This window comes from Ambystoma mexicanum, chromosome 2q (genome assembly GCF_040938575.1).
Source record: "Ambystoma mexicanum isolate Mex_15411 chromosome 2q, UKY_AmexF1_1, whole genome shotgun sequence".
In the NCBI taxonomy this organism is placed as follows: domain Eukaryota; kingdom Metazoa; phylum Chordata; class Amphibia; order Caudata; family Ambystomatidae; genus Ambystoma; species Ambystoma mexicanum.
The window spans coordinates 1215195171-1215221337 of record NC_090924.1 but is presented as its reverse complement, the minus strand read 5'-3'; the positions used below and the strand labels follow the sequence as shown (position 1 = coordinate 1215221337).

At 44.9% G+C, this 26167-nt stretch overlaps 1 protein-coding gene across 2 annotated transcripts; it reads left to right on the top strand.

Annotated features, from left to right (window-relative positions):
- Positions 1-3768: 3768 nt before the first annotated feature.
- On the top strand, positions 3769-25239 carry LOC138570049 (anterior gradient protein 2-A-like). 2 transcript variants are annotated; one of them, XM_069648612.1, is made up of 8 exons: positions 3769-3899; positions 4871-4994; positions 5288-5351; positions 6605-6657; positions 9056-9129; positions 14038-14101; positions 21559-21642; positions 24935-25239. In XM_069648612.1, exons 2-8 carry the CDS (start codon positions 4883-4885, stop codon positions 24982-24984), a joined length of 501 nt encoding a protein of 166 aa, XP_069504713.1. In that variant the 5' UTR covers positions 3769-3899; positions 4871-4882; the 3' UTR covers positions 24985-25239. The 2 variants fall into 2 exon arrangements, with proteins under 2 accessions (XP_069504713.1, XP_069504712.1); XM_069648611.1 differs by having other exon boundaries at positions 3804-3941.
- The last annotated feature ends 928 nt before the right edge of the window (positions 25240-26167 follow it).

The following is a 26167-nucleotide window of genomic DNA, read 5'->3' as shown; positions in this document are numbered from 1 at the left end:
GCACACGGGGGGGTGGGGAGGGGGAGGTTTGGGTACAATGTTACAGCCCATGCACAGGAAGCGTTGCTGATGTGCCAAGATACAGTCCACTATGGGGCTCGTGTAAAGGTACACCGCTGAGGACATCATTTTCTCATCTCCAGAATGGGACACTTAGTCGCCATCACTGGAGATCAATACTCTCAATGACAGAGGTATGTGGAGGATTGGCAATGTAGCAGAACGATCCGGCCTTTTCCCCTCCCCTCTAGGAAAAAGGCTGCTTATTTGTGATCTTATTGTACACAATTCCATTTGGTGAACTGGATCTTATCCCTCTCATGTTCTCAGAAGAGTGGTGCATATCCGCGGTGCCATTTTCCCGACAAAGAGGAGTGCTCCATACTCACAGTGTCGGTTTCCCGACAAAGAGGAGTGGTGCATATCCACTATGTCATTTCCCCGACAAAGAGGAGTGCTCCATATCCGCTGTGTCGTTTTCCCCACTAATCAACTCCGTGGTCTCCACCTCTGTGTTGTTTGCCTCTTTATCCTCCCCTGATTTTGCCCATTCGCGGCAGGGCTGCAACAAGCCAACTAGTCAGGTTACCTGACCTTTTTTCTGCTCTTTTTAATTTCCTCTTTGCGTTTTTCCCCTTCTTTTTAGATTGGATTGTCACATTTATAGAGGCTGGTGATCCTGTTTTTTCTTGGAGGTCGAGGATACTAGGCGGTGGTTTCTGTACAGTTGGTGGTTTCAGATGTTCTAGTCTATTTATTCTACGCCTTTCGTTGTGCGTCAACGGGAAGATCTCTACTTCTTCCGGGGTTTCCACCACATCATTGATAACTTGGGGGTTTATGTGTCCAGCTTTACTTTGTCTTTCCGTCTCTACCCTACTTCATCCGATGGGTTTTCAGGGTCATGTGCAGTGGCAGGCTTTTGTTTTTCTAGCAGCAGTCTCTGCGTCCCGACCCAATCAAGGATACAGGATGCAGCAGGATCTTCCCTGCACAATGTAATGTAGTACTGTCATCCACCGCTGTCCCCCCCCCCCTCACAGAAGACGCAGGGGTCTCTGAAAACAGGACCGGCGCCATTCATAGCCATGCCTTGGTTGGGTTTGCCTCCATCACTTGTGAGTTGGTATTCACGAGCCCTGTCCCGTCCCCCGCCGCCACCACCAGAACTCCAGTGGGTGCTACCACTTTTGAGTGCCGTTTATCTCCTTTTGTAATACATAATATAGTGCAAGGAGGGCGTTGTTGGTATCTATGTTCCCAGAATGCAGGGTTTGGCGTCAAGGTGTTTACTCCCTAGGGGCTGTAATTGGTTATAGAAAGGAATGTTTGAGTGAACTGACATTAGTGACCTTCGTGTAGACAGATACAATTTTGTGGAGTTGACAAATTATTTTTGTACCTATAAAAGTGGAGTGATTTCCTTGGTATAAATCTGGAGGCCAAGTTTGTTTGAAATAGACTGTGATTGTTTAATTAAATACATTTAGAATTTTGAGAATTCACTCTATTTTTCTTGCCCAGAAATGTGGGGTGGGACTGTAGATCGGGGGCATGAAATAAGTCTCGTCACCCTATTGTGAGCCTATAATTTAAAGGTAAAATAGAAAGAGTGTGTGTGATGTGCATCTGGTAGCTCAGACACACCATGGCGGATAGAGGCATGGTTTGCCCCTAGCGATGGACCCAAGGACTGGGGCCATCTGGTGAATTTGGCAGCCAGAGGCTCACCCGAGGGTTTCTAACCAGTAAGGTCCGAAGGGGCAGGGGAAGCAGGATCAGGAGGTAATCTCCTCCAGTTGGCGGGTTTCTGGTCTCCTAGAATCTCTCCTGGGGCATAGCCCGCAGCCAGTTATTGCCCCATAGAAATGTCGATGTGTACATTGCTGGCGAGTTGATGTATTTCATGTCAGCGATAAAGAATGGGTTGGATAGCCTAGTGGGTGATGTGGCATGTGGAGGAACTTATCCGTTACATTTATATAAACATGGCGGCCAAGTTGAACCAAAGGAAAAAGTTACCCATTGTCTGGTTGGCAGTTCCTGGCCCCTGCACCACCCGCCCCAGACCTTGAAGCCGTGAGGTCTTAGTTTTCATGACCACAATCACGCCTTCCAGGAGACTGCAGTGGATGTCTGCATGACGTGCCCCATGGAAGGCAGATGAAGCATGAATGGGAAAGAGATGTGTGGCTGATTCACAAAGACCTCACCGGATAGAAGTGGCTCCTGCACACAGACCAGCAGGTCCTGAACAAAGTCATGGCCCAGAGTAACCCTTGACCTACCCCCAGAAAGAAACACGAAAGTGAAGAGCAAGTCAGAGTGACTGCCAGAATCATCTTCGCGAGTCTGATCTCTCTCTCTAGGAGGAAGTCAGAGATACTCCCCGTGACATCTGTGTGATGCGGTCCCAAAAGGTGCTTTCAATGCATGCATTTCTGCATGTGGGGGGCTTTTTAAAGTACAAACTTAGCTGGGTAGCAACAGAGCGCTGTACAAAGGGGGCGCACCCGGGGTTACAACTAGTGTGCAGCGGTGGCAGGGGAGGTGGCTGCAGGGGTGGACTGGCCTATAGGGAACTCGGGAGACTTCCCAGTGGGCCTCTGCACCCTGGGCCTCTTTTGAATGGTATTTCCACATTTCCTCACAGGAAAAGCATTGGGCTTGCTGAAAATGTGTCATATGGGGCCACTTTGAAAATTATTTCCAGGGCCTCTTTTGGTCCCCAGTAATTATTTCCAGGGCCTCTGTTGGTCCCCAGTAATTATTTGCAGTGCCTCTTTTGGTCCCCAGTAATTATTTCCAGGGCCTCTTTGGGTCCCCAGTCATTATTTGCAGTGCCTCTTTTGGTCCCCGGTAATTATTTGCAGTGCCTCTTTTGGTCCCCAGTAATTATATGCAGTGCCTCTTTTGGTCCCCAGTAATTATTTGCAGTGCCTCTTTGGGTCCCCAGTTATTATTTGCAGTGCCTCTTTTGGTCCCCAGTAATTATTTGCAGTGCCTCTTTGGGTCCCCAGTCATTATTTCCAGGGCCTCTTTTGGTCCCCAGTAATTATATGCAGTGCCTCTTTTGGTCCCCAGTAATTATTTGCAGTGCCTCTTTGGGTCCCCAGTCATTATTTGCAGTGCCTCTTTTGGTCCCCAGTAATTATTTGCAGTGCCTCTTTTGGTCCCCAGTCATTATTTGCAATGCCTCTTTTGGTCCCCAGTAATTATTTGAAGTGCCTCTTTGGGTCCCCAGTCATTATTTGCAGTGCCTCTTTGGGTCCCCAGTCCAGCCCTGGTGGGATGGGTAGGGCGAGCTGGGCCCCGGGAGTTCATTTGCACATCCTTAACCTGCTTTTGATAGCATCCTCAAAAAAAGATGCTTCTGGCAGAAGTGTTCTTTAGCGCATCCAAGCAGTCGTCATCACTCCCAAGGCAGCTGCTATGCACGCTATGATGACCGCCGCACGTGCATTTCCTTGTCGTCACTTTCACCTTCTCATAGAAAGTTAGGACATGTTTCTGGAGCAAGCATCCATCCAATCGTAAAGGGACGAATCAGCCTTCGAGCAAATCAGGTTTGCATTTAAGCACACCTGTCCTTGGACGCATGCCAAAATATCAAGGAACTCTTTATAAAAAAATACTTCTAGAACAATCTAAGCCTCGGCAAATAAGAACTATGATGCACGAGTGTCCTTGGTTACAATGAGCACGCACTCTGAAATGTGCATTGCATTATAAGGCTTTAAAGGTAGGGAGTTTGGCGATTGTGCATTAGCATGGAGTGCTCGGGCCAGTGGGTGGGGACCAGCGGCCAGGGCGTATAAATACCGCTTCTTCCCTCTCAGAAGTTCCCATCCCAGGCTTGCACTTTCCCAGCACCGGAGACCAGTGCAGGCGGAGGAAAGGTGAGGCTGTCATCGCTCTGCCAGCGGCGCACCTGCAAACAGGTGAGCCTTGGACTCCGGTTACAGGCGCTGCAATCTCTAGCGATCAAGGGCAGGGCGAGTGGGGAGGGTCTGGAAACGAGAGGCTGCTCGCCCTACCGTACAGGGCCAGGAAGAGGGTCCCTGCCCACTTTAGAGAGCTTTCCATTGGGTCCTGACCTGGTTAAAAACGCATAGAGCCCCCTCTTTTTAAAGAAGGGGTGTTCCGTTGCCACGGACGAAGCAGGGCTTGAAGCATCAGCACTCAGCACACGGTGCGGAATTAACTGTGTTTGTTTTCAGGGCGAGTCCAACTGCCTATTGCAGAGCCTTAGAAAAACAGGTTCGGCGTCTGCTTGCTGTTCAGCTCTGAATTCCCTAGTGATGAATATATTGCATTATTGGGGAACCTGTCGCCCCTTACTGTATTTCCACCCTTGGCAGTACATGCTGGGGCCTAGTCGGCAAGGTTTTCGACGTTTATGGAAGTTTTTTGGGACAGGCAGTTGTGTATAGGTTTCTCTGGCAGGGCACATTTCTGTACTCGGTCTCTAGAGCTGATGCTTAGACCCAAGTGAAGGGAGACCCAAAATGGGCTTCTGCGTAGTTTATGCAGTTTATGATTCATCTGCAGAAGAGACTTTAAATAAGTAATATGTGTGTTTTAAAGTATGTTTGTGGTCCGATGCCCCTCTCGTCTCTTTTCGTGTGTGTGGCTTATATCAGGCTACAGGCTGTCCTCGCTACTTGCCCAAACCCACCTTGAGGTTATGTTAACTGGGTTTAAGTGAGCAGTCTTCTTTTTCCTTAAACGGTTCGATATTTTTGAAAGCACTCATTGCCTTGTACTAGTCGTAGGGTGAATGTATTTGGTGATTTGCTCGGTTTTTCTCCCGAGATTAAGGTTTGATCCAAACGAATGACCACTTTTGCTGCATTTTATTTTTCTCCAGTAATCGCTCATCATGGCAACATGCCACCTGTCTGCGTTGGTGCTGCTCGTGCTGTCTTCCCACGGCCTGGCTAAAGACAATGGCAAAAAACCAGAAGTGAAAAAGGTCCAGACTCTTTCCCGGGGTAAGAAGGGGGCCTTTCTTGTAAATGTAACCTCCTGCTCTTTTTCTGTTTTATGTGCTGTTTTTTGATGCTTTTGTTACACAGTGCACGCAAATGTAGTGCCTGGTTGGTCTGTGCCTAAATGCGAATGCCTGTCGTCTCTCAAATGTATCCAACCACAAGACTTCTCTGTGCGCTGAAAATGGAACACAGACTAAGTTCCTTTTTCAATTCGTGTATTTGTCTGAATAAAGCACGGTGTGTCATTGACAACAAATGCTCTTTCAATCCACCTGTTTGGCATTTTTCCCTAGGGTGGGGCGACAGCCTTGAGTGGGTCCAGACCTATGAAGAAGGCCTGTTCAAAGCCAAAAACAGGTGAGGACGTTTGCTTACGTGCCACAATAGCGCCATCTAGTGGGCACTTCCAATGCTTGCAAACAAATCGCGTACGTGTTAGGATACAGCAGTAAAGGAATTTCTTAGCAATGTTTCTATTTTGGAAAAGTGCAAGTTGGGAACAAAGTTCGAAAATTCTCGGCAACTTTAAAAACTGTCCCGAAGAATATGCTGTGGAGTTGCAGGCATGGTACGGAAACATCTGATGTGATCGTGGCTTCAGATAAAGAGCAATGTTAATTATACCAAAATGTATGGAAGGTTTAGGACATGGAACATATCTTCCAATTGTGATGCTTCAAACTATACAACTGTAGCCAATTACACGTTGTCCTTTCTGTGCTATTGGTTCCTGTGTCTGTTCATTATTATATGGAAATGTTCGTTGGGGCCGGGGTCATTTAACTCTGGTATGTAGTGTCCATGACAAAAGAATTCAAAATATGGTTGGGTGATTTGCATGTTTCAATGCGTGTTACACCTAACAGTTGCACTTGCGAACTGTTACCACGCATTCTCTAGGGCATGTTGATGAAGTGTACATACCGTGAGCGTCACGTAGTGCACTCACTCGCCAATTGCGTTCTTCCTGGTCGTGCTAATGTTCCAATCATATGGTCAGTGGTCGAAGTGAGCGGGAGTCGTGCTCCTCTACTTTTTAAATTAAGTTTTACTGTTACTATACTTTTAATTTAAAAAGAAACCGTGCCGGAATGGTTTCATTTTCAAAGTGTAGGAAGCAGTTGAAACTTGCACTTTCAGTGCAATGCACTGAGTGTTCCCTCAAAAAGCAGGTGTGTGTGTTTGGGGGTGTGTATTGTGTGTGGGAGGGCGCGTGGTGATGGGGTTTGTGGGGAGTGGATGCAGGCCAGCAGGGGGCATAGTTCCACTGCTTCTTTCCGTACACCTCGACCACTGCGTATGATGGATTTTGATAGCTATGCCTATCAAAGTGACTCCCAGAATAGCTTCACTCGCAGCATCGGGCTCTGTGTGCCAGACACTGCCCTAGTCTAACCACCAGTGACTGCACAGTGTCTCCCACTGATGTGGTACGACTCTTCCGAGAACACCCGGCGACCAGTAGCCCCCCACCCCCTTCCATGCTCCCTCCCACTGTCTCCCGCATTCCAGCTAGGCTCGAGCTGCACAGTGCCCCCTGCAGTCACTCACATGATCAGAGTTTGACGGAACGGTGTGTCACCCCCATGTCTCTTTCTTTTCTTCAACAGCAACAAACCACTGATGGTTATTAACCACAGAGACGACTGCCCACACTCTCAAGGTAATACATGGCAATTTAAGCATGATATGAATCTGTACATAGTAATGTTAGCAGCACATTGTCTACATGTATTCTTTATTTTATTGTTGTATGGTTTTAAAAAAATGGCAATTCATCAGAGAAAAAGAAAGACATAATCTATTCTTTAATACTGTATTGGTGAAAGGCCTGTTAAACCTGCTTTTTAAAGGACCCCAATTAACAATTGAGTGAATTCCAAGTGTGCAGATAACATATAAAGAAACGAGAACAAAGGATACTGTTATCCACACACTTGAGTAAAGGTCTACAATTACAAGATTGCAGAAGCGAGACCCTGAGCTGCTTCTGCCTGATTGTCAATGGAAGGAACGACGAGAGTGAAAGAAAAACCATTCAGAGCTATGCATAGTGGCAAAACAAACAGAAACAAAGGACTAAGGGTAAATAATACCACGTGAAGCGCCGGCGCCGGCAGACTGGAGCAATTTCTCCCTGCAGCAGTGGAGTAACTTTGCTGAACATGTGTGTGTGGGGGGGGGGGGGGGCATGGCATCTGATGAAAAGGTGCCCCAGCCAAATGAATGGGGACAACATGGTGTGCCATGAAAGTTGGGGGGGACAAATACCCCCGCCCCCCTAAAATTGCGCCCATGCCCTGCAGCTTCCTGGACATGCTCGTAGGATCAGCCCTTTCTGACAGTGTTTTCGCAGTGGCACATTGAATTTGTAAACTGAATGCCTTGTTTTGTCTAACTACAATGGGCCTACAAGGGAGAACACAACTCGAATGTTCATTTTACTAAACCTATGCACTGCTGGATATGGTGTCAAGCTATGCAAGATATTCATACATTCGAGTTTTTCTAAGATAACAGACGAAGAGCTGTGCAGTCTGCTTATGTGAAGTTATATGTGATGCCCACTAGGAACTGAATCACTTTAGGCACTCTCCCTGCTGTTGTTCCGTGGGGCACGTGCCAGGATAGGTTGCGTACTTGTGGGATACAGTCACTTAAGCATATATGCCCAGCTAGGCTTACCAGATTGCACCTTTACCCACACTCCACTTTCCCGAGCTCTGAACGTCTCCCATGTCACGAGGGTCATCCACCTAGTCCTCCTCACTTTCTTTAGTGCATTTTGGTGCTTACGTGCAGATTGCGCCATGTCACAGGTGTCGCCCTAGTCCAGTCCTGGACTTTGCATTGACTTAGTCCACTTTTGTCATTAAACTGCCCAAATGCTGCAACTCCCAGAATGCAATTCAGAGGAAGGACAGCCAAGGACTGGGGTCAGGTGTCTCAAATGACGTTTAGTCACCCCGGGAACATTAAATCATCTTCGGCCACAGGTGCACAACAGCACACCACTATTCTAGCCCAGAATCAGTTTAATATGAACGAGAACCGTGCGCTGGTCCCTGATGCAATACCGTCCCCTGATTGGATTCCAGAGTGGTCGCCTAGGCACTGACGTTCACGCAGAGCCGTAAGTGAATGGACCCAGTCCGGCCTGTTAGGAACCGGTTTGGTAGCTGGGCGATTACGGTCTGGTATCCTAGCAACCCAGTGAGATTATGTGTGATTAAGCAAGTAATTGCAGCTGCTACAATCTTCCTCCTTGCACGCACCTGCCCTGCATCAGATGAACCCTTCAGTTGGTTCTAGGCGAAAGGAATGCAAAGGGTTAGAGAGCCAATAATCCACCATGAAATTGCGTGCGCTCTGATCCATAGAAAAGACTTGTCATATAATAGCAAAAGGCTTTAAAAGCTACGATCCCGTGATTCAATACGCTAGAATTTCCCAGCCTTGTCTTTGCTCGTTTGCCATGTTAATGCGGGTTCTTTGCTGCTTTAAGGATGATTAACTATGGAGTGAATGTCAGGCGCATACTGTGGTTCTGCAGCCAACTCTCATCGACTGTGTGCAGTGTGGTCTTTGCAGGTTGCGTGGCACACATTTCACACAGGGGGAACAGACTGATGTGTTTGATATGATATTGCATTTATAACGCGCCTATGCACAAGTGCTTCAAGGCGCGACGAGGCAAGGGAGGGGAACAGAGGGAGGGCACACAACGATCCTACTAGGCCAGGTGTCATTCAGATCACGCAAGTGCGTGGGAAGGGGGCAGGGACAGTACAAGATGATAACAGTAAGTTAGTAACGGCCAGCAAGTGGCAAGTGCAGTACAAGATGATAACAGTAAGTGAGTAGTGGCCAGCATGTGGCAAGTGCATGGGTAAATGCAGACAACAGGTGTCAGGGTCTGGTAGGGGGACTGTAGGGATACAGAAACAGTCCCTGAGTGCAGGGTTTGCCAAGTGGGCAGTGCAGGTGTGAGACAACGGCAGGGGAGGGACCTGGGCCTGCGATCAGCAAACATTTACTGAAACGTGTTGTGTGTTTTACAGCTCTGAAGAAAGCCTTTGCTGAACACAAGGGCATACAGAAGATAGCCGAGAAGTTCATCCTCCTGAATATTGTTGTAAGTTTTCTTGATATTAACTCTTGCAGTTCTTTTTCTTTTTGGTACTTGGGGAGGGGGCCCTTGGTCTAAACATTAACCTTTGCAGGTATCCCTGCTGTGTTTAGCTGTAATAAATTGCAATATTACCCATTCCATTTGGGAGATGCTACTCCAGTCCTGGTTTCAAGTTTGAGTTCAGGGATTTGTCCTGGATTTATAATGGGGAAATCCAGGACTACAGCGCCAAGAAGGCAAACTTAAAACCAGAACTGGAAAAGGAAAATGTTGGCAAAAACATCCAATACAGTTTTTATCTTTGAATTTTGAGACTTGTCGTTTTGTTTTTTTATCAATTGAAATTACTACCAGTCCCATAATTCCAAGGAAAAAGACTGGATGGCCTTCCAAAACATGGAATGGGAACGTGAGAGCTTTGACTAACCTGATTCGAATGTGTCGTGTCTTTGAATATGCCCCCCCCGCCCAACTTTGTATTTGAGATGCTAATCAGCACAGGTTCGCAGTTGGTGTCTCACAAAAAAGCCATGAAATACAATATATTTAATTGAACCGATTTCACAGATTCACTGTGTGGCTCCCAGATCTGTTATCGAGCCCCAAAAGCACATGAAATAACATAGCATCAAACTCGCCCGAGTCCTGGATTCTTAGCATGAAGCACTTTACAAGCTGGTACTTGTAGTTTCATGGTCACATGATAATTATGTCATTTCCTGAAATATGGTGCTCACTAGAAAAGCAGCAAAATAAATTGCATATATGTAGAAATGGGTATTCTTTTAAAACTGTTGGCATCGAGCCTAAAATGAATGTTCTTTAACAATCGTGTCGCCGATTCTGAGCAGAAGAGGGGTTTAAATTGGTGTGCGAGTAAGCATCACTAAAAAGCACCCCAGTGTTCACTTTCCATGGGCTATTCGGCCCCCCAATCCTGGTGCTATTCCACATGAACGTTTTGCTTGAACGTTGTAAATACACTCATGCGAGTCCCAGAATCCAGAGCATAAGACCCGGGCTGGGGGGCCCACTCCGGTGTGGGGCGGGCCCCTTCACAGCGATGTCAGAATGACAATAGCAGCGCAGAATATTGACTAATTTCTCAACGCATTGGACGGATCCTCCCTGAACCCCAGGGGCAACACACACACACACACACACACACACACACACACAAATCGAATAGCACAGATGGCAAGTGGCCGCCCGTCCCGGATCTTGCACGCCATGGCTCTAAATGTGAAAACCAAAACTACAAATCCACTAAAAACTACAAATCCACTAAGGCAGAGTGCTGTTGGCTAAAAAGCCAAGTGTGGCTGAAAGGCGATTGCGCTCACTCCATGCAGATAATTGCAAAATCTTTCACTGCGAGGCCTCCACTGTGCCAGTCCAGAGGTCCGCTGCCCACATTCCATTCCATTGGGGTCGCATTATAGCAGGGGTGTTGCTAGGTCTAGAAGAAATCAGGGGCTACACTAATGTCAGGACTGTCGGGACTCGGGGCTAGCTAGCAGTTTATTTGTAGCACCTGAGCTTCTGTCCGGGGCTACAACCAAAAGACCTGGGGCTATAGCCTCCTCACCCCACAACCCCCCCCTTGCATCTTGTCTTCAATGCTTAACATTTTTTTAAAAGTTTGTTTCAGCTATTAGCAGGGTGCCCTCAAGTCCCAAAAGAGCAGAGTGCCTTATGGTGCAGTCCCAACCTGTGATACAGGAAACGAAAGTCTCCATTCTGGAATAACCCAATGGAAACCTGCCGATCAATCCCACCGAAGCCCACCCAGCTGTGTGCTTATGAGGCCCATCCTGCCGTGTGCTTTAGAGGCCCATCTTTCCGTGTGCTTTAGAGGCCCATCTTTCCGTGTGCTTTAGAGGCCCATCTTTCCGTGTGCTTTAGAGGCCCATCTTTCCGTGTGCCTATGAGGCCCATCTTCCAGTGTGCTTTAGAGGCCATTTTGCCGTGTGCTTAAGACGCCTATCCTGCCATGTGCTTAAGAGGCCCATCTTCCCGTCTGCTTTAGAGGCCCATCTTCCCGTCTGCTTTAGAGGCCCATCTTCCCGTCTGCTTTAGAGGCCCATCTTCCCGTCTGCTTTAGAGGCCCATCTTTCCGTGTGCCTATGAGGCCCATCTTCCAGTGTGCTTAAGACGCCTATCCTGCCATGTGCTTAAGAGGCCCATCTTCCCGTCTGCTTTAGAGGCCCATCTTGCCGTCTGCTTTAGAGGCCCATCTTCCCGTCTGCTTTAGAGGCCCATCTGGCCGTGTGTACACGCACAGTTCAGAAGGAAATGGAATGTGCTACTTATGCAAAACGTGAAACCCGTTCGGCATGTTTGCAAATTCCGTGAAGGTTGCATGTACATGACTTCATCGACATTTAAAGGTTTAAAGTTCATCCGATACGAGAGTTGTCGTATCGGATCATTTTGGAAAGGTGCATTTATATAATCATTATTTACACGGTTGCTGTTTCTAAAGTTAGTTGCTGAATTAAATACCAGTTTTGTTTTGGCTCACAGGTGGCACCACGCAGGTCTCTCTCTCATTTGTCCCGTGACTTTGTGAGAAGGCGAAGCAGTAATGCCTTTTTTCGTTTGGGTTCTGGGACTTGTAGTTTGTTCTTTCCAATGATATTTAGGGAAACTACAATTCCCAGAATTACAAGCAAACACATTACTGACAGCTTTGTCATGCATGGCCACGGGAAACTTTAGCGCTCCACACTACCTATCGCTACGGATGTGGGGGCAGAAAGCATCTACAAATGTGCCTAGGCTGCTTAGTTTTACCTCTTAGGTCAGAAGTTTGAAAACCTGTGGCCGCCAAATGTTTTGGAATACAACTCCCATGAGGCCTCCCATTGAATATGCTAGCTAGGACTGATGGAAACTGTAGTCCAAAACATATGGAGCGACAAAGGTCACAGCCATCAGTTATAGGTATTTGTTTGGCTCCACCTGGTGAAGCTATGTAGATTAAACTCAGTAATGTTTTCACTAACAGCATATTTAGAACCTTCATTAGTGGATTCTCTAGCATCAGTGTTAGTCTAGCGCCTAGGGGGCACTTTAGCATCTCTTAGGGAGGCTGCATAGTTTTTAACAGGTGGGGCTTTATTACAACCACTAGCTTTGGCCTACACTGCACATTTAATTTAATTCCATCATTGGCTGATACTTTTGCAGGGGTTTGAGGGTTGATGTCCCCCGTAATGCCATTTGGTATGTCATTGTGAATCCCTTCTCTAATGATATGTATGTGCTCATGGGCTTTGCAAGGAGAACGTGCTGGTCATGACTTCGCATATCCGCTGAATTTCAAGGTTTTTGTTGCGTTAAATCTGTTCAACTGAACTGCACCTTAACTAAAGTTTTTTTTTTTCTTTTTTCAGTGAATTTCAAGGGTTTTGTTATGGCATTGTTTTTTTTACAGGCCATGGCGGTTTCTTTTAGAACAAATAGGTGGCCGTGTCTTTTGGTGCCAGTGCCTTTGGCCCTAGCCAGTGAGCATGGCCTTTAGTCGTGCCCACTGTATATTTTAAAACACTACCAGGCCACTAGCCAGGGCCTTTGGCGGTGTCCACTAGACATGTTCCTTCTAATACGTTCCTTCTGGGCCCAGTAGGGGTTCAAATCCATCCAGCAAGTCAAGTTATCAGCCTCTCTTCTGCAAAGCACCAATCACAATATAACGGTTTTAGGAGCAGAGGGCACCCTGTTCTCTGTCGAATATTTTAAAAACGTCTTGATGGATTTATCCCCAAACCAGTCAAGAAAATTAAGTTAACACATTGTGGCCAAATTGTTTCTTATTTGGTACAATTCTGCTAGGCGGTTTCACGCTACAGCTGTTCAAAAACTGCAGTTTTTCTCTACGGGAAAATTATCGCGAGTAGGCTGAAAACAGTGTTTTAATGTTTTTCAATAACCTTTTCATTTTAGAAAATATTGTTCCCAAAATATGCAGTTTGGGGGGTCCTTGACAAACGTATTGAAAATTTCTTCCAAATCCATCCATAAATTCAAAAGTAATTAGCAATAGAATAATCGAAAAATGGGTGCCTTTTTAAATTTCTGAACATCTTATTAACCTCTCTGCTGCAATGTACCATTGGAGATACAGCAATAATTTTGAGAGAAGGGGGCACCCCTTTCTCCTACAAATATTTAAAAAACTACTGGACGCAAGAACCCCAGACGCCTCCCGGAAATTGAGTCAACGCTTCGTGCCCGAGTTTTTCGTATCTGGTCAAATTCCGTCCATTGGTTTGGGTTTTGCGTTTGAGCAAAAATTAGACTTTTTCTCAATGGAAAAATTAATTGGGAGAAAGCTGAAATGGCATTTAAAACAGCATTCAGTTACTTTCATAATAACTTTTTTTATTTTTTAACAAATCTTTCCCAAAATGTCCAATTGGAGGGGCAGGGGAGGGTTGGCTGATATTTCGCAAAAAATTAGTTTTGCGAAATATCAGCCAAATCTATCAAACAAGTCAAAAGTTATTAACAATACATTTTTCAGGTTTCAAATGGAACTCACTACACAAATATAGTGCAGGGACTGCCGCACTATATTTTACTGAACAAAAACTTAGTTAATGGGACCTCAAGGTGAAATCTTAATACAACAAAACCCCTGAAATTCAGCAGAAAATTCAGGTAAAGCCACCTTAACTACTCGCCAACTGCTGTGCAGCGTATGACCACAATGATGACATCAGAGACTACATCACTGATGACATCACTAATTACATCCTTTCAGAGGCAGAGCAAAAACGTGCCCGTCAGTTCTCCAAAGACTTGGCAGGGCCTAGTGCTATGTAGAAGGGTACTTTCAGCCGAGACGTGTTTTCACCATGTATTCCTGTAATCCTGAACACCAACTCTCTGTGATTTTTCTTGCAGCATGACCCGACGGACAAGAACCTTTTACTTGATGGCCTATACGTCCCCAAGATTATATTTGTGGGTGAGTCTTTCTAGCTCTGAACTAAGTTATAGACTCATTTATTTCAGTGTTTTTTCTAAATTGGTATGTTCACGGGACTAGCCAGTGGGCTATACACCTATGTTTTTACCTATCAATTAACAAGCGGAAACATTATTCTGATTTTCCATGTCAGAAGAAAGTGAATGCTGATTTTCTTGCAGCATTTAGCGTGTAGATTTACATACATGTTCGAGTAAAAACATTCCATTTGGAAGACATTACATGTTACTGAGCATTGGAGAAATAGAATTGTGCACTTATTGCAGGACCTCTGCTATGTCTGATGGAAATGCTGCCTGCGTGTAACGCGTGTCGTGTCAGGGTGGCGAGGGGAGGTCGCATTTGAAAGACATTTCTGGCTGAAACCAGGTTAAAGTGGGCCTCCATAGTGGTCCCCTTGCAGTGTATGATATGATATGGTATTTATAACGTGTCTATACACACGTGTCTCATTGTATCTCCTGCTTACCTGAATTCCTAGATCACCCGATTGCTACCTGCCTTGTATATAAGGACCAGATGTCATAAATTGTCTCCTGTATGCAGAGGAGACCACCCTGTGATTATACAGTGCAGACCCCCAGTATGTAGCGATATTCATTTTCAAAATGGGAAGCAATAAAGAGAAACACATACACAACTTTTGCTGCAGGATGTATGCTTCATTACAATAGTTACAGGTTGATACTAAACTTAGAATTCCCCTTAAAATGTGCTTATTGTGCCTACAAACGGAAAATAATCTTTCTCAAGGAGAATTCCTTACCATAGGTGACGTGTGGGGCCACTGAGGCAGTACCTACTGGCTATCAAAATAGCATATTGTGCTCCAGTCTAGTGGCGTTTCCAAAATGTTCTGGCACATGTGAAAATGGCAAATTTAGCACATCATCTTGGTTGCGGCTGCAAAATCGTCATAAGCTGCGAGGTCTGAGTATCTGTCTCCAGGGGGTTGTAGAAAAGGTTGGAGGAATATTGGCGACTAAACTCCTTGGTTATTAATACAGGGCCTGTAGATCTCCTCTGAGACAAGAAATGGATGAGATGTTGGTTTAAAAGAGACATTCTGTCCCGGGTAGATTCTTATCCCTATCTGTGGTTTATCCTTCCCAGACATTTTACCTGTTCTATGTCTGAGCAAATGGTAAGGGGTTGCTTTGCCGCCCCTAGTACCTTTCATGTTAATCAAGGGGTCGTATGATGGAGGAGATAGTGGCGGCTAATAAGACAACGTTTTCCCCTAGGGCTCCATTGGGGGCTGAGATAGGGAACAGGCTATCAGCCTGTAATGGAAGTTCTGGGGGCTAATTGAAGACCAATTTGTTCTCTGTCTGTGTGTGCCAGCGGCAGATACTCACAGAGAAAACCTTCATCGATCTGGAGCACCAGGTAGGCATACTGACTTTGAGCAAATTTGCCCGAAATCAGAGGTATTCCAAAATGGACCCTGTTACTAGTTGGTGATGTCAAGGACAGACATCAATGTGACTTAAGCTGAAGGTCATCATTGAAAGGCAGCTGTGAGCCAAGTTACTAATTGCTTCAGTGCAGAGCACCATGTGTGACTGGATTACCACTCTGTTCAAAGCAGACTAGAGCACATTGGGATAAATAGCTGACAGTCGCTGGGGTGGGTGTTAAAGCAAGGGTTGCTTTTTCCTGTCCATATGGATCGGGAGGTTGGAAAATTGACAAACTGGAGTATCGGCCCCTGCGATGGCCAGGCCTTCTATACACAGTGGCCCTTGTTCTTCTCTCTATGATACAGCAAGGGATAGATTTCCCTCTGCAAATGTGGCAGTTTCTCGGTTTAGAAGAGCACGGATAGACCTTCCAGGCATTGGCAAGTAGGTACTCCCTTTTTTATTTCAAAAATACTAAAAAGATTATCTGAATATCAAGAGCTAAATCAATGCTATAATCCTGCTCTTCGCCCTCTGCACCCCGTGCTATTGAGTAGGGTAAAATCCCAGTCCTACTATGCTGGCAGCGAGTGTTCCAATATATAGGCAAGTATTTAGCGGTCGGCAGGGGAGTATATCTTAGGCTGTCTTTTAGAAGCAGCCAAATAATCTCGGACTGTAAACTGATAGGACATGGACTGATTCGATTCTGGAAAATTCCGGAATGCATTATTTTATTGGGAACACGATCAGGAATAAATCGGGGAATGGCTTGAACAACCTACATTTCTTGATTTACTTTTATACATATATGCATATCATATGTCAATAGTGAATGTCGCCCGAGTTTTTCATGAAAAAATATCAGAAGTCAAATGGACGCTAGATGAATAGAGTACAAAAAGCAACAGGGCACTGCCATTTATGACCACCTCACAGGGTTCAAGATGCGACATCACCGGCTCTCCCATCCAGTCATCTCTTGGCCATATCTTCTGAATCTTCTTCCACACCCTTTCTGTCAGGATATTGCCCGTTCTACGGCAAAGGCGTAATTGATTTTTCCAGAAGATTCTCCTGGCCCCGCGAGGTCCTGGCCCTTCCATTTCTGTAATATTGGCTTTTTAGCCAGGACTGTCCGCTTCCTGACCAAGACGATATCACACTGGGGATCAACTGTGTTTTGAGCTTCGTCTTATTTTCCTTTATCAAGTGTGCATTTGAAGGATTGCACTACTGGGTTGACTGATATGATCAAGCTTTCTGTTCCCAGAGCACCCGTAAAGGCCGGAAGACAACAGGGAAGAGGGACTACTGGGCCAGTCATGTGCATCTTGAGCTTGAGTGGGAGAAGAGGGAAAGAAAGGTGGACTAGGATTTGAAATCTAAGGCATCCGGAGATGGGTCATCCACACGAATGCAAATGGTTATCATCATTCTGGCAATTTTTAGAAACTCCTCGGGCATGATATTCCATTGAGACATCATTTGTAACTTTTGCTTTAGGCACAAGTTCATGTAGCAGAACCCTATCACCTACTATCCTAGCTGGGAAACATAATATACTCCAAGTTCACAATTACATTCTGGGGTACATCCATTTGAAAACGGAAACCACTGTGAACCCCCAATCATGGACAAGGACTGTCTACTCAGTGGGTAGGTCACAACTTGGGAGAATTCCAAACCCTTGTGAAAAAGTAGCTTTACACATTGTCCACATTGGAAAGGCTATTCTGAAGGTAGACTTGCTGCCACCCGGGTGGGACTTTGCAGCTTTGTAAAACCACATCTGCAAAAGTGTACAACTTAAGTGGGATCCGTCAAGTAAACAATATCATGTTTATATAGAGCCGTTCTTGCCGGATTTATCCAGCCTCTAACCTCTGTAATAATGCAGCCTTTTCAAACCGGGAAAAGGACATTCCAGCGGGATAATTGCCCACACACGTTATGGCCCTGCGAAGCCATAGGTTGGGGACGGGTCACTATCACACAGTGCTAATGGAGGTATAGGTTTTATGGTTGAGGCGCGAATTATACAACTTTAGTTTAATAGTGGCTAAAGTAAATGGCTAAAATGTATCCACATTTAATTTGCTCTTTAAACTGGGTTGTCTTTAGAAAGTACGCAGATTTGCATGCATGGCATCTAATGTCAAAGTGAAGGGTTTCTCTATATGATATGATAGGTTATTTATAACGCGCTTAATAGCCAGAGGTTTCTAAGCGCGTGCCGCCTTGCTTCCAAGGCGAGCACGTGGCCCCTGAGCTATCCTCCCAAGACTGAAATTGAAAGCATTTCCCCATGTCTTAGCTCTCACTTTGGCGTGATACATTGGATGTGGCCTATAACGTGGAAGGGGGAGTGACTTGAGGCAGAGGAGTCTCTTGTTGAAATAATTTTTGCTGAGAAATTGATTGAACAGAAATTGATTCTGTTGTTTCCCTTTCTCTGAAATCGTAATGCTCGGATTGCAGTCAAAAGGAGTCGTTTTTGCCTGCATTCTCCTTGGCACAGGGCAGGTCAATAATGACTTCCATGTGGTAATAGCTGTCACTATTACCAGATGACGGGCTAAATTCCCCCCCTTCCCCTGTCAGGATTCAAGCCTAGGTTTGGCGAACTGGACTGCGGCGACTGGGCAACGTGCTTCAGTGCCCAAGCTCCTGATCAGATAAGCGGGGAGCGGATCAGTGGACAGGCGCCTGTCCTGGGACTATCATAGCGCCCCTGCGCTGTTCAGCCTGCACACTTAGCTTAACCTTCCCACTTTTGTCCCGGAAGGATAGCTTGGGGGCAACGTGCTCGCCTTGGAAGCAAGACGACACGGAGCACCACAGGTTCAATCCCCGGGTCCGCGCTTAGAAACCTCTGGGTATTAAGCGCGTTATAAATGACCTATCATACCACTCTGCGGCCCCAAGCTTGAAATGCTCCTATTTGTGTTACTTTATGAATTGTTCGCTTTCTGTGGGGATCTTTCTCTTTCTATTTGGAGCTAGTCTGAAATGTCACATTGGAAACAGGGAAATCTAATTACATCCTTTAGCCCAGAGTTGGAAACGCGTAGGCTGTTTGACAAGGTGTTCTTTATGTAATGGGCGTAATTGTTAGTGCTGAACAGTTTGTCCCTGGTAGTGAATGCAATGCATACATTACAAAGGGCAGTCTGTCAATATAGAAGTGCCTTCTTGCAAAGCAGATGGCACAGAATTCATAGCCAGAGAAATCAAAAGTTGCACTTGCACCCAGCTTCATGGACGTGCAACAGACTCCTCTGGGTTGCCCATGGATGTCTGGGCTCTTACTTCTCCATTCCGAGCATGTTTTGGGGCCTGTGGTTTCACTCGCACAGAAAACAGGGAAGCGCCCCTTGTGGGTGATTTGAACATGCCCTACCCGATTGAAACTGTAGACTGGGATACTTGGCAGTGTGCAAGTGTTGCAGTATTTTAATGTATGCCTCACAGTTGTGTTATTCGTGTCCCTGTGGCCAGGGCTTTAAGTGGACTGGAGTAGCCCTGGGAGAGCCCCTGCAGTCTCTGAAAGCTGCTCCCCAGCCAGGGCTCTGCTGGCCTCCTTCACTTCCGCCACTAGCCATAGAGGCACCTAACCCCAGCCCTTTCACCCATTGGACCCGTTGGCTGAAAGGGCTGCCTGAGGGGTTCAGCACCTCCAATTAATAAACAAAAGGTGAGGCGGGTGTAGCAACAGGTATGGTAGCAGTGCACCCCCGCCTAAGGCAGGTGCAGCAAAACAGATGATGGAAATGTGCCTACCTCACCTGCCTGGCTCGCAGTGTCTCAGCCTCTCACCACCTCCCGCCCCACACTCTCCGCTGCCCAAGCCACCTTCAGAGCCAATCCTCGATTCCTCATCCCTCTTGAACCACTGCCTGTGCCCTTCTAGATTACTTTATGCCTTTGCACTTTACAAAGACTTTCTTGGCTACCAAATTCTCCATCTGTAAGGAGGCTGAACATGTTTTTGCCAATTTGCCTTTTAGACACTTGTAACACAGTCACACCCCTTGTGCGGCATCATTCTTCACTCTTTGCACAGCAGAGTTAAGTGCAGGATGTTGGCTTGACGTCAGGCGCTTCGATAGGCTCACAACAAAGACGGGTCTGACAACACACTATTGTAGTTGCTTACACGGATTGTAAGTTATTCTAATAGCCTAAGACTCCGACCATCGAACCAAGAGTAAAAATATTTTCCAAAACCACAAGAGAACTTTCTTACAGCTTCATTTGAACATCACATTTGTGTGCGTTCATAAAGTGTCCAAATGTCTGCTATTTGTGGCACATTTGTTTTGGTTGTTGGTATCACGTGTGTTGGTTGATTTGCCATTGGTAGGAAGTGCTTCAGCACCGGCTCGGACTGGCCTATCGGGCAATAGGTCCATGGCCGAACCAAAATGCTGGTGTGGGCCAGTGTGGTTTTTTTTTTTGGTCATAGGGCCACTGTTTTGCCAATGTGGACCAGTTTTATGAGTGACTTCACTTTGCGGCTAATAGTTTTGACCAGTGTTGCTGAATAAATGTTCTTTAAAATGCACAATTTGCATCACATTTTATTAAAAAAAAGTTTCCCCCTCGGTTACTATTCAAACAGAGTCACAAAAGGAATGAATAGCCATTGGGAACTGTGGCCCACTTTTTCATTGGTGCCCGAGACCCTTTTATGGCCCAGTCCGACCCTGCTGAATGTGTCTGAACTCTAATCTTGGAGTTAATTACACCTGGCTTGCCCTGGCTTCAGTCTCACAGGAAGAGCCTGGTCTCCTTGGGGTGCGTCAATCAAGACAGATCGATGCAACCCTATCAAAAGTTGTCCCCACTGATTTATCGCGGTCATGGAGCCGGTGGTTGTTGGTATGGCCATCTGGGATTTGGAATGCAGTTCTCACGTTTGTCTTCTCCTCCAGTGGTCATTTGGTTCCCCCTTCACCACCCAAAGCACCTTTAGATCAATGTGTCCTGCTAGTTTTGCAGTCTATTGCCGACCATGAGTTCTTTGCACAAAGAGGAGCCAATTCTCAAAAGAAGAGCAGTAGTTGCATGCACTTTAGGCGTGTAACTTGCTAGGGGTAAAATGTAACGGATTAAGAAAAGTAAATGGAACTGCAAATTAATTGCACCATTTGAACCAATGTTTTGGGACTCCATAGAGCAAAATAAGTATTTTTCACATCTGTGATCTAATGCCTATTGGGAGCATTGTAGCCTGCACCAGCGGGCTCTATTGTGTAATAAGTGACTATCGCCTAGTTAATGGTTCCAAGATAAAGGCAATGACCGTCTAACGAGGACGAAGGCCACCTGCCGTGCAATAGTGCCTGGTGGTAAGGGCTCTAATGGTATTCTAGCCGGTACAAGAGGGGAAAATAGGAAGACTCACCTGGGGTGTCCGGTATCGGAGCTTATGTACGTCTGCTTGCTAGTGTGTACACATCAAAAAACTGCAGTTTGGCATGCAGCCATTGCAGGCCTCTTGAGCCTCCAGTCCAAGCTTGAGGATTGCCGCGAGTGCTGAAAAGAGTCAAGTTGTGGTTCGAGCCTGCATTCCGCACTTTCTGGGTGGCTAAAATCAAAACCTTTGCCAATTCTCTGTAAATTTCACCTGATGTGGGTGTGTAAACTGCTGCTTACCTGTCGTGACTCCGCCCCATGTACCCTTTATTCAGCCCCTGAAACCACAGCCTTATGACAGTTCTCACCCCCGGGGCTGAAACTTCATTGCATGACAACCAAAACTGAGTAGCACAACACCTCATGTACAAGCTCTCAAATCAGGTCGAGAGAATGAGTTACTTGATCCACAGAAATCAAGCAGCTTTAAATGAGCAGGTTCACTCCCTCCACATCAATATCTGGCAGATTATAGATGCATTCAGCAATTAAAAACGACATGTATCGACTGTGTATCAAGACAGAACATGCCCCATTTGTTTGCACCGTTTAACACACATGGTATGCAGGCATATTGTAAAGGTCATTGTTCCTCTTCTATTTCTACTTTAGATCCTTCCATGGTCGTAAGAGCTGATATTCCTGGGAAATATTCCAACCATCGCTATACCTATGAACCCACAGATTGTGACCTGTGTAAGTATTTGATGGGCACGTATATAAGATGCCATTTTTAGATTTGGATGAAGAGAGTTTCAAGTGCTGATGCAGTGCATTACTGCAAGTCATCTGCTACTTCACTCATCCATCTCCCATCTCATTTGAGGATGTGTTTGCAGTATCGCTCTGATTTAATCATCTAATGAGCCATTCCACCAATGTGGTGACTTCTGTTCAGTTTTGGGAGAAGCCACTTTACATTGTAATACTTCTTGGGTCCCACAAGGGTCTTTGTTGGCATGGGCCATCGTCTATTCAAGGTCAATTGTATTTATTTTAAGCTCTGGCTATTAAGAGCTTTAGCTGTTTGCCTTCGTCTTGAACATACATGTTAGAGTGGCCACTCAGTTTCTCTGTGATGCAGAGTGAGCGCATAATGATGAAAGCTCTATTATGGTGTCAGCCATCTTGTAGAAGTGAGTGCAACTGTTTAAGTTGGAGAGAGAGTTGTTGTATTTCTTTCTCCAAATGCCCACTTCTAACAATGATGTGTTTTTCACATATATGCTGCACAACATAGTGTGTGGTATTTTTGCTGTGATTATGGTTATTACTACTAATACCTATGCTTGTCACTATGTGTGGCCGAAAAAGGCGCCCATGTTGGCTTGGTATCCTGGTCTATTAACCTATACAATGCTGCCAATACATCATGGCCTCCATTGGAAAAAAAAAACACTGACAAAGCCAGTAGGTCTGCAGATTGGAAGATTGTTATTTTTTTTTTGTAAAGCCCCAACACGACAGAAGTCCCATTTGCAAAGCATTACCAATGTTTTGTTATATGTGTGATTGTAATGAATTTTTCAAGCAAACTGGAATGTTTAGATCAAATTGTGCATATAAACGTAGAGATGTTGTTTTGATGAGGGAATGACCAGTGAGATGGACAATCTTCAAGCCAAATTACACCAACATCTAGAAGGAGCAGCACACCAGCTGAGACATTTCTCAAGGTGGACAAGCAATTTACACCAGGCCTATCCTTCATTACCCATGCTGGCATGCTTTCAAGAAGAGGCTTGTCGCCGGTGCCCCGGTTGATAATATACACACTCCCTAAATTATGAAACACCTACTTTAGAGTCAAGACCTTGGAGATCTGATAACAAATGCTTTTCAACACCCAAGTAATATATAATTCCTACATTGTAGAATCAAAGTAGTTTTGGTGACCGCATGATGGAAATGAACGGGCTGCTTGCATCCATAGACCACTAACAGTTCCCGTGCATCCCATTTAGCTATGATCCTATTAAATTGGTTGTGCAGTAAAACAAAAAAAAGCATTGCTCTTCTACAAATCCCACCCACCGGGCATGATCAAAGAAAAGTCATTTTGTAGAATGCTGATTGGTGATGTAGTGAAAGTGAAACACAGTAAACTGAAAAATGAATCTGGAACAATACATCTAATTAAATTATGTAATCATTACAAAAATGAAATATCAATCAAAAAAATCAAAGGCAGGTCAACAGTACGAAGATAACAATGGACATGAAATATTAGTCCTAAAAATACAATCCACCATTCCACACTAACATACCACACTTTAACATTCCAGACTTCCAAGAACTCAATACTATTCCACATCTTCATACAATATAAAAGACAAACTGCGTGTTGTGAAAGCCACACATAATTAAAACACACAATACAACATCATAAATATAAGTAGCCAATAAAGGAGATTGTTAGTAGACTATTGTTTCCATTTTCAGGCTACTTTCAACACACAGACCGGTTTCAACCTAAATGTTAATCTGAACACGTCTTCATCAGGGTACATACATCAGGTAATCATGGCCATGTAACTCAAGAGGCCCAAGTCTTTAAATGACGTGGAGGCAGATACAGGAATGCCACGTGATCGTCACATGGCAACTACTATGGGTGGTATTGTCGATGAAATGTGTGGGCATTCATTATTTGCTGAGTAGTGTTCATTCGTGACGCCCGTCTGCAAAATAGGCCATGGTAAAAACAATATCCCATGCTGAATCTCGGGGCCCAGTTTATTGCCACCAGAGGAAAACCGAGCAGCACTAGGCAGCAGCAGATGGCACTGAAAGCCATTTAGACACTACCATGGAAAACACACATTTGAAAGGTAAACAGAACTGTAATTGATCATTTTCATTACATGGCCATTTTACACAACCACACCGTCCTTTTATGCGGAGTGTATAAAATGGCAACTATGTGAGTCACATATGGCAGGAGTTTCTGTTGTAAATCAGGCAAGATTCAAGTTTAGAAACGCAGAAATTCCAGGTATTGCGTGTGGTCAACTTCTATTCTTTTGGAATTATGTTTTCACTACACATACACACACGTAGTAGATCATGCGACACAATGGCTTAGCATCACATGGTCAGCATCATTATGTGAATTTCTCCTGCTAGGAAAAGCATATTTTCCACATGAAAGTTTGGAAGTGGCAGTTTACCCAAAATCCGGCAGCGGAAATGGGGTCTCGTGATAAAATGATGAAATGAACATGTCAAATTAAAGAATAAATAATGAGAGCGTTTTTAGTGATAATGTCAAAATATCAGCAACAGCAATTTATTACAAAAGACATTTAATCAAACAAGGTGGCTTAGTCACGGAAAGAGACATGGCAGTTGCCTCCTTAATTAGTCCCCAAACTTTAAAGAGATACATTTTGCAAATCACCTGGGTTTTGTAAATCTCCGTCAGCTGATAAAATCACTTGCAAGGTGTGTATTTTTGGATTGTCTCCCAAGCAGTGGAAAAGTGTCCCCTTCTAAATCATGACACTATGTCATGCCAAACAATTGACATTCACACCCGGGAAAGGCAGATTGACCAATCACAATCCGCCTTTCCTGGGCGCGATTATTTTTTCACTGCAGGCGGTGTATGCACAAAGTCAGTGCAAGTCCAATTCCTATAGGAGAGAAAAAAATGCACCCATGAGAAACATGTTCCAAAATGGCCACCGTCATCCGAAAATGGACCTAGTCCCTTTTCTATTTCAATGGCAGTGCAGGCAGTTAGAGCATTGCACCTGGGAAGGACAGATTTGCATTGGTCAATCTGTCTTTCTGAAAAGTCGTTTTTTGAAGTGAGTGGGACCATCACACCTACCACAGATTCTGAATTGCACATCGGCATGCGCAAAGGTGGCCCTCCACTGCGAGGAGGCCCTTGAATCATACAATAAAGTATGACCTAAACACGTTTTGTCATACAAGATGTTTCCCAAAGTTGTTATTTAATGAAATCTGTTTTGGGTTGCAGTGTTCGAAAATATGAAGAAAGCACTCAAACTTCTGAAAACTGAATTGTGAGTGAACAGTGCCAAGATGTCTGACCTCCTCCACCTCCTGCTTAGTTGCGAGATTTCACAACCAGCAAGAAGACTCCGGTTGATTGGAAGCCTAGAAACCTTGTGTAAATGTTTAATATTATGGTTCACGTGGCTGTAAAAAAGAAGAACACTCTTTGACACAGTGTTTTGAGTGTGCAAGAGTTTTTTAAATGTATTCTATATGCTTCATCTGCAAGCACCACATTTTTAAATAAATCCATTTTTGGGTATTTAATATTGTTTTTTATTTAACATTTGCTGATAACAAATGTGTTCAGCACGGTCGTGTATGCTACAAAAAATGTATTTTAAAAATGTATTTGCATGAACTCCACTGAGTCGAAAACAGTAATCCAATGACACGTGTTAAACGTTGACTTCGTCTAGACTGTGATCTTATGTGTTGAATCGATTCAAACATTCATCTTTCTTCTGGCAGTTACACTGCCCCTTTCCCCTTTTTAGTTTCTAATGCTGCTTCGGAGGTAGGCATGGAAACTAGGGAGTAAGTAACGGCCCTGCTTTTCATACATTTCAGTGTGAACAAGTGGTAGATGCACCGAAATAACAAGGTTTGACATGGTGTACACTTGGCGTTCTCAGATGGTAGCACATCCAGATTTGGGCACAAGTCTGAAGCCTCTGGACTGCAGTGTAGAAACGTGGAATGCTGTCCTCTGAACGGCTAGAGATTTGGGCACAAGTCTGAAGCCTCTGGACTGCGGAATAGAAACGTGCAAGGCTGTCCTCTGAACGGCTACATGGACTGGTAAGCCATTAAGCCCCATGCACAAAACATTAGACACACACACAAAGTACACCCACAGAAATTGAACTATATGTTTTAAAATCGAAGCATAACATAATATACAAAAGTACATGGAACTTAAGTTTGAAATGGCAACACTTATTTGTTAACAATTTTGAAAACGGCTGAGAAAACACTAATACAAACTTCACTTGTTTACTGCCTGTGCATAATGAAGTAAACACGTGTAGGTATGCTTCACTTGTTTACTGCCTGTGCATAATGAAGTAAACACGTGTAGGTATGAACGACAGTTTTCCCTCGGAAACGGCATGGCATACAAAAACTGGAATTCCCAAACAGGGTTTTTTCTTTTATTTAGACTTACATGTTTAAAACTCTTTACAAAAAGTAC

Coding starts and splice junctions, on each gene's coding strand:
- LOC138570049 (XM_069648612.1), top strand. CDS start 4,883: ATGGCAACATGCCACCTGTCTGCGTTGGTGCTGCTCGTGCTGTCTTCC. Junction 14,102..21,558: donor CCCCAAGATTATATTTGTGG/GTGAGTCTTTCT, acceptor TTTCTACTTTAG/ATCCTTCCATGGTCGTAAGA. Junction 21,643..24,934: donor ACCCACAGATTGTGACCTGT/GTAAGTATTTGA, acceptor TTTGGGTTGCAG/TGTTCGAAAATATGAAGAAA.